The sequence below is a fragment of the Rhea pennata genome, chromosome 2 (assembly GCF_028389875.1).
Source record: "Rhea pennata isolate bPtePen1 chromosome 2, bPtePen1.pri, whole genome shotgun sequence".
NCBI classification, from domain to species: Eukaryota; Metazoa; Chordata; class Aves; order Rheiformes; family Rheidae; genus Rhea; species Rhea pennata.
The window spans coordinates 56,230,089-56,238,834 of record NC_084664.1 but is presented as its reverse complement, the minus strand read 5'-3'; the positions used below and the strand labels follow the sequence as shown (position 1 = coordinate 56,238,834).

The window sequence follows — 8,746 nt, the reverse complement described above, 5'->3', positions numbered from 1 at the left end:
TTCTAGTGATGACTTTATATCAAGAGCTGTGAAGCGGTAAGTCGCTTTGTTTTATTTCATAACATTTGGAACAAACCTTCGATATCCATTTAATAGAAATATCATGTGCATTCATAGTGCCATTAACTCGGCTGGCCAAACAACTTCACTTTAATAAAAAGTTATATGATAGTCAGAATAAGACACAGCAAAGTGACTTAACTATCTTTTCCAAAAAGGCACATTTAAATATTACTACTGATAAGCAATACTTTCTTGCACAAAAATGTGGTGGCAGGGGAAATGATTACGAATGAAAAGACTTTTACCTTTTCTTTTATATAGACACTTTTTATAAAGATGTTTTTCTGAAGGCTCTGGCTAATGACAGTCTCATGATTGGTATAGCTTAGACACGTGACAGCATAAAAAGAACTTTTTCTACATCTACACAGTATCAGTCATAGCTTCTTTCTAAAAAGGGAAGGTGATATAGCATGTCCTGACACAGTTTCTGGCTTGCTTCTGGAAACTTAAAATTCCAAGAGAGTTGAGTTGTTATGGCATACGAACATATACTAGAGAAAAGACTGAGCATATTAATTCTTTTAACGTAGTAAACAATAACTTGATCACAGCAAGGTTGATATAGGCTTGATTTTTTTTCCAACTTGTTCAATTAGCCTGCTCAGTTTTAACTTGCAGAATACTAGATACTGTCCCTAAAACTAGATCTCTTTACTGTCGGGGAGGATAGGGGGGGAACCTTACTGCAGATAATGCTTTAGAGAAGAGAGATTCTGTATCTGTTTCATACAGAACACAAATTACACTCACTCTTTTATAATTGTGTTCAATATTATTAAAGTTTTCATTAAAACACAAGTCACAAGGATGCTTTTGACCTTCCACCTCTGTAGCAAAATTTGTTTGCACTAGTCAGCTTGAAAATCCAGCACTTGAATCCTTCAGGTCAACACAGTTTCCAGTATAACACATGTAGTTATATTGTAGTTACAATGTACAAAGTGCCTTTAGGGTTACATGAGACTAAAAGATGCAGGGAAAGAGGGAGTGGTGTTTGTCACAAACAATGAAATCCAGATGTCAGCCACAGTGTAAAAGAAGAACTAATTTGAAGAATGAGTGATGTCTGCAGTAGTGACTAATGTTTCATTTCCTCCTCTAGCTGTATGTCAGTCCCAGTTGTCATGAGAGCTATCTTCAGGAACGCTGCCAAGATGGAAGCTGGTAGTGAAATAAAAGACATGGAGGTAGACACAGAACAGAAACCTGCATTGCCATGTGAACCGATCACAGATTCTAATAGTGTTGAAGAGAGTCTTTCTGTGGCTGGTCAGCAAGATCTAGTAGAGAGAGATAAGCAAAGTGCTCAAGACAGCACAGAAGAAAGTCCTTCCACAGCTGAACTGGAAACTCTGGGTGATGGCACAGACAAGAGCACCTCTGGAATGAACACAGAAACTACATGCAATACAATAGAAGAAAGTAATTGCACAGCTCATATAGAAGCTGTTATGATGGATGTTAAGTGAAACAAAACCTATTGTTTTATAATCAAACAAGAAAGCAGTACTGTCTCAAGAGCAGATTGCTTTTGCAAAAGAATTTGAAGAGACCTTGGCAAGCTCCTTATGTACTTCATTTTCTTCGAATAGTGTTTCTTCTTTCCATATTATTGAATACATGGAGGTAATATTCCCAAATTTTCATTTTAAGTTCCAAATTTGGAAAGCCTAACAATGCTCTAGAAACTTTGTCTGCTTTATTTTCCACTGTATTATGGAAAAAAATTGTCTGATGTATATGTAGACTGTAATGTAACATGTACACAGCAGAAAAGTAATCTTTATTAATATCAGCATTACATTAAATACAGGGAAGAAAAGAGCTCTCTGAACAATTTTGTATATACATAGAGTCTGATTCAATTCCACTGTATTTAAAACAAGTTCAGTATGAGACATTCTAATTGTCCAGTTGTTTTCCTCTAATGCAAAAGCAATACTGAATTGCAGCTAACTTATATTCTAGCCCCATAATAGCAGAATAACAATCTTTTAGAGAGACAGTTACTGGCTCATTCTCTGAAAAAAATCAAATAATTCTTATGCTGGCTTTTTTTAGCTTCAAAGTATACAGTTGTTTAGTGGTTTTTTTAATTAGTCATAAGCCACCTGTTTAAAAACTCCAGTTTGTTGCAGCCTAGACCCACCTTGTCTCAGATATAATTAAACTCTGAATTGCTTGTAATCAATCTACTGCAAAACAGAGACAGGCATTTACAAAGAAAAGCTGTCCTGATCAGAGGACTTTGCAGTCAAAGTTAAGGCAAGTAAGGGGAAAGGAGATAAAATAAAGGATGCTGGCATAGAAATATGAAGTTGTCAGAAATATGGCTGCATAGCTGACGGCATGTTTTTAAGAGAATGTAAAAAGGCAAGAAGCCCTGCCTCCTTGAAGACTCTGAGGCAAGGGGAACACTATGGGAATAAGGGGGAACAAAGCTCAGACAAAAAGGACTGGCAAAACAAATAACATTAATTAAACTGGAGAAGTGTTTGGTGCAGCCCAACAGGTTCAGAGCAGACAGCATAACAGAGTAAAACAATGAAATTGTCAGTAGTTTTGCACTTGCAAAGAGTGGTGTGTGTAAACAGAACTGCAGAAAGAGGAAAACAATTTTTTTTTTTTTTTTTTAACTAATGGTTGTGAAAATTCCCTGCCTAGTGGTTGCAAAGGACAGGAGAAAGAATTTGACATGAAGTGAAAAATTCCAGTGCTTTTTATGTAGTTTCTAGGGAGAGTCATAGCACTCTGCATGTCAGGAGATCCTATTCTGTTTTGAATGGAGTTAGCATATTATCATGAGCAACTGCAAGTACAGCTCATCCATAGCAGCAGGTATTCTATGCATATAATCAATTTTGATTCACTTTTTTTTTTTTAATATTAGAAGAAACCACTTAAGGGACCTGTTCTTCTTCCAAAAGAAGAAGAAGAGAAAAAGTGAGGGTAAGATATCAGATTTTCATACAGAAAAGAAACAAGTTTAGTAAAATACTGTAGAGCTTTTAAAATCATCTCATCGTTCAATGAAAGTCATTGTTCAAAACTGAAAGCAAAGTATTTTTTTGTACAGGAGCCAAAGCATGGTAAAAGTTTATGGGAATGACCTCTACTGGGAAGTATCGGAATCAGGTTTCCCTGAAAAGAAGTGAACCATGAGCCTGGACCTGATCCACAAACACTCCAATCCAACACAGTTCAGATAGTTTTAAATACCACGAGACAGGGAAACTAATGTCTTAGTTGCTGGACATGATGTAGCATGTCCAGTGATAAGCCCAGTTGCTCTACTAACCAAACAGTCTGCTCCTTAACCCAAGCAAGGGTTGGCCTTTCAGAATCTGTGCAGAATTTTGCCTTGATACATTCAGACTGCAAGGAATCATCCTTACCATTATTGCTGCAACAAGTTTTGCCAGAGTTGCCAATATGTACATATTTTCCAGCTTTAACTGCATCACACTCAGTCCCAGCTGAAGCTGTATCACTAAGGTCCATGTCTTGAACAAAATCTAAAATCCCTCCAAGATGTGGCTGATCCTGGATAGAATTCAGGTACTTAAGCACATCTTCTTCATACTTTCCAACCACATCTAGAAGATGATTTATCTTATTCAAAGCAGAGTCATGTCCATTAAGGTGACACCATGATAAGAGAGCACTGAAAGGGGGAAAAAAAAGTAAATGAAAAAAGTAATTACATGCATCTACATGAACTTCCAGTTGCCTGTAGGGAGACAGCAATGTGACCAGGTATCTGTATAAATGTATATACATTTCATTTACAGTTTCTGGGAAATTCAAGCAGTATAGTTTAATATTCAACTTAAAGATGCAGATTTAGTTGACTTTCCAAGAGTAACTTGGGGAGGATTTTTAAGAATGACCACCCTACGCCCATGCAGGTAACTCCCTGTATTTAAGACCTGAACTGAGAATTCTCCCCTAGGTTAATAGCTTTGGTGACATTTGTTGGTATTACAACACAGCTACTAAACAACAAGTAAAACCCCCCAAAACAAGAAAACTGCTCCTTAAAGATTCAAAACTTACTTCAGGGTCCCTCTGAACTGGCCACACGTCACCATCAGCTCAGCACCTTGTCTGTAACCCTGATTGAAGCCTTCTTGGAGTGCAAGCTCTTTCCCAGCCTCAATGCCATCACTATAGCCTTCCTGTAACACAAAAGTGGTGCAAGTGGCTTTTCATGATGTGCAAAATTAAAGCTACAAACATCCTTTCAATGATACAAAAGCCTAAACAAGCATCCAGTCTCTTAAAGATACAGCTTTTTGCTTTGAGAAAGAGGAAAAAAAAAAAAAAAAAAGAAAAAGGCCAACCCTCCACACCAAACTTCTGCAGTGCTTTGCGATTTACAGATTCTTAACATCCAGTCCTTTTTCAAAGGGATCTCCAGCAAGGTCAGAAAATAAGGATAGTGCTTTTGTAAACATCAGAAATAAGACAAATCTGCAGGAAAGCAGGCTTGCTTTTGAAGTTGATGGCCAACTCCCCTATGAACAATTTTTTGAAGAGTACTTTATACAGATTTCTTGGTATCTAACAGCATGTAAGCTGCAAAACCTCCCCATTAGCAGAGGTATTAAGGGACTTTGTCTCCTATCCATAATCCATCTACCTATTTTCACAGAACTAATTATTGAGCCATACTTCTCTATTTGCTGACTATTGCTCAAATAATTCAAGAGTTATATGGGAGAAAGATGGTGATGCAGTGAATGACATATAAATACACATAACACTGAGTGTGCAAAACCTCTCTCTGTAAGAACTGCTAATGATTATAATGAAAATTGATTTCCTTATCTTCTAATAATGCTATAATATAGAATAATTCTTTTCATACCAAAATTCCAAGTTTCAAGAACAAGAACTTTCATTCGATCACAGGAGAAAAAAAAATGATGGCCTTTCTAGGGAAACAGCCGGGAACAAGAATGTTTCTCTAATTTATTCAACATACAGTTTTGACCTCAAGAAGATTTACGGTTCTGCAGCATCCACTGAGAAAATACCACGTGTTTTTGTAAGAACATTAAAGACCCCCTTAAGAAAATCACATTTTTTTTTTAAAGAGACTCAGTTCTGGAAACTCTTCCTTGGAAAATAATGAAACAATCCCTTGGTAACATCCTTCCTCATCAACGGCCTGTACAACAGCTTCCATTCATGTTCTTCACTCAAATGTTCATCCACAAACAGATGAGCTCTTCTGGGCCTGCTCTGAATGATAACATATCTAAGGACAGATAGCAGGGCTGCATTTGGTATACTTGGTGAAAAAAATGGATTCCAAGGATCCACATCCATTGAAGTCAGCTAAATTTTTATACCTGTTTTTATTCCATGTAGAATTTCAGAGAGGAAAGGCTTGTGGAGAATGGCTTTCATAAAATATTTTTTCAGTAGGAAAATAAATAAGTCAAAGAACTATACAGATTGCAATGATCAATTGTGTCCACCAGAAGCCAAACATCTAAATGATGAATATTACTAAGAGAGGGGGGGGGAAATGCTCATGTTTCTTTATTGGAACCGTTTAGTTATATTGCCCACATTTACTAGCAGTAAACCTACAGCTATGAAGCAAACAGCTTGAATCCAGATTTAGCATTGCATTCTACACATGCACATACTTGTACAGAGGGAGCCACAGTCTTTTGCTAAACTACTACATGCTCTGACAGGCTACTTGGATAGTTTCTTTTAACATCAGGAAAATGTAGCAGAGAGTTGCAGAAACTAAGCCACAGTAACTTTTAAACAGCCATTTTTAGTCTTCCCTTTAAGTCAGCCATATCAATCAAGATACATATCAGCAAATAAAAAAATGGTTAAAAGACTAAAAAATTATGGTTATAGAAATACCTTCAATCTTTTCTTCATGGTGCTATTCCATTCTTTCTGTGCTATACAGATCTCATCTGCATCTTCATCAAATATGTCCTCACTGGATTGGCTGATGGCAACTTGCACCCAGGACATTACAGAACGATGACTGTGACCTTTGTTTATGTGGAAAAGGAAACACTGAGAAATTTTCAAAGGTCCTTCTGACAAAGCATTCTGTTAGAAGCACAGGCAGAAAATGTGACTTCTAAAGAGGTTATTATTCAACCTGTATGTTTGTTTCCACAAGGCAACTGGATGCTGTTTACGGCTGCATCTCTCAAGACAGTCAGATTACCAATGGTAAAACAACCATTTTAATTTGCAACTGCAGTTTCAAACAGTATTTTCTTCATTTCTTTACTTCCAATGGCAGTAACACACTTATGAACAGCAAATTAGTATGTCTAGATGTCATAACTTTATGACTTGATTTTGGTAGCAGGGAACAAATAGTCTCATACAGCTTCCATGCAGTACATATTAAGTTATACACATGTAATTGCTTTCAGAGTTCTGACATTAATAACTGACATGGACATTCACCTTTGATTTTCAGTTCCATGGTTATGCCAAATGTTTAACACAAACTTGTTAATCTTGAATAGAAATAAATTTTTTTTTTTTTTTTTTTTTTTTTTTTTACTTTGAATAAAGAATTAGCTAGTTCTACTCTAAACGGAAAGACTGAATTAGATTGTTTCATCTTGTGCACTGAAGCAAACCTTAAGAGGCCATTTGCAATTAATTACATAAATGACTGGGAATTTTTATAACTCACAAAATACTGTCTTTTTCAGTAATTTGTTAAAATAGGTACAGGGCACTGAAGTTAAGTTTCATTTTCACACTTGCTATATACAATTTTTTAAAACCTTAATCAAAGCTTCCAGAATTCCCAGTACTGTTTTATTCAGTCTTTGGGAAGGGATCAAGTAATTAAATGGCTAGTCCAAGAATCACAGCTTTTGCTCAAGTTCACATAGATCACTAACACAATTTCCTTCTCCTGTTTATCTTTTTTTCCACGGCTAAATAGAAAGCAGTGAAAAAAAAAATCCCTATTACTACAACTTACAAGTTATACTTACAAGTATTTCAGGCTTAAAAAATTTTATGCTTTGATATATTCTGACATGATGGGATAGAAATGGCAACATTAGTTAATGTTATATTTATTAAGATAACTCTATTAACTTCATTATCACCTGGTTTTGTTAGCTCCAGGGTGAATCTATAAATCTGTCAAAATCCTAAAATGAGGAAAAGAAGGAAGGACAAAATACTGCAATCATCTAAGTCAGTGTGGGGGGAAGGAAAGGGAGAAGTAAGTTCAGTAAGTTGGAGAAAAGGTGACTTGAGAGCGCTATACTCCAAATCACTCCTGATATTTTATGCGAAAGTGCCCCGACTATGGCCTAACTACAGGCCGGTGGGCACAGGGCGAGAGCGGCGGCGGCCCCGGCCCGGCCGCCCGCCCCGGCCAGGCCACAGCCCGCCATTTCGCGGCCAACCGTTCAGCCCCAGCGCCTCGGGGCGCCTCCCCTCTCTGCAGCCTGAGAACAAGCGCAGCCTCCCCTCCCCTTCCTTGGCTCCTCGCTCGGACCCCCGGCGCCAGCCTGGCCCCGCTCCCCGACCCCTTTCTGCCACCGTCAAGCGACTGCCTACCTTCCCTCACAGGGCGCAGCCATGACGGCTAAGGGCGAGCTGGCTTCACTACCATTGGAAACAACACGGGAACGGTAGCCATGTTGTCTAAGGGCAAGCCGCGCAGGGGCTGCAGGTAAATAGCCGCCATCTTAACCCGCAGCTCGGCGGCTTCAAGGCCCGCTTGAGGCACTGGAGGATGGCCGCCATCTTGAGTAAGGGCGCAGCTGTGCGGCCTCCTCAAGGAGGCGGGACGGGGGTGACCCAGGCGCAAGCCGTTGGAAGAGGCTGCGAAAAGAGCCGTTACTCCAAACGCCTGTTAAAGCCATTTTGTAGCGCCGGAGAGGTGGCAGGCCGTGCCCCTCCACCCCCCCTACCCCCACCCCAGACTTTCCCCTGCTGCCAACCCTAGTGGGTGCACATTTCCCCCCCTGCCCCCGTAAGAGGGTTTAGCTTGCTTTTCAGTCATAACTTGTGGAACTGTAAAAAAAATCTTCTGTGTTGGCTTTTGAATCCCCAAAGCCCGTGGGTGTCAGCTGTGGCCTTGTGCTGTCCACTGCAACCACAAGGTTTAGACATCACATGAATATATCCTTTTTAATAACAAGGGTGCCAGTGAGAGTCAAGTGTTTCATTGTTTGCTCCTATTAGAGCAAATAGTGCATCCTTTCAACATAAATATGACAAAACTATTCAGTGATTTTCTTAGTACATTCTGTATTTGGCATATGAGAACACTTTGGGTAAAGGTGGTCCATGGCAGCAACGTACCTTTATAAATGTACTACACATCAATTGTTGCTTCAAGCCGCCACAATTCTTCCAGTTGCCAAATCCTATTTAAATAAATGCTCTGATGCTTAGTCTGAGGGAGAGGGGAGCATACATATGTTCCCATGAGAGGGAGCATATGTATGGTAGAAAGAGGAGATTAAGAGAAGACATGCATAAAATGAAGCGCATGAGTGCTGCTGTGTCCTGTGATGGGAGTTTCTCATTGCAGCTGCTTCTCAGGTCCACATAGAGCTCACAGCTCTGCTGTCCCATTACGGCCATCCCAATGGTGCTCTCAAAACACTATTTCTAGACTTTTCACTTTGGTTAGTGAAGGCATCTGAAG

General features: G+C 39.0%; 1 protein-coding gene across 2 annotated transcripts; it reads right to left on the bottom strand.

Annotated features, from left to right (window-relative positions):
• Positions 1–29: 29 nt before the first annotated feature.
• On the bottom strand, positions 30–7,668 carry YAE1 (YAE1 maturation factor of ABCE1). 2 transcript variants are annotated; one of them, XM_062569575.1, is made up of 4 exons: positions 7,648–7,668; positions 5,959–6,095; positions 4,123–4,244; positions 30–3,730 (listed from the first exon to the last, which is right to left on the bottom strand). In XM_062569575.1, the coding sequence occupies exons 2-4, from the start codon at positions 6,073–6,075 to the stop codon at positions 3,301–3,303; spliced, it is 669 nt and encodes a 222-aa protein (XP_062425559.1). In that variant the 5' UTR covers positions 6,076–6,095; positions 7,648–7,668; the 3' UTR covers positions 30–3,300. The 2 variants fall into 2 exon arrangements, with proteins under 2 accessions (XP_062425559.1, XP_062425560.1); XM_062569576.1 differs by lacking the exon at positions 7,648–7,668 and adding an exon at positions 7,188–7,232.
• Positions 7,669–8,746: the final 1,078 nt, after the last annotated feature.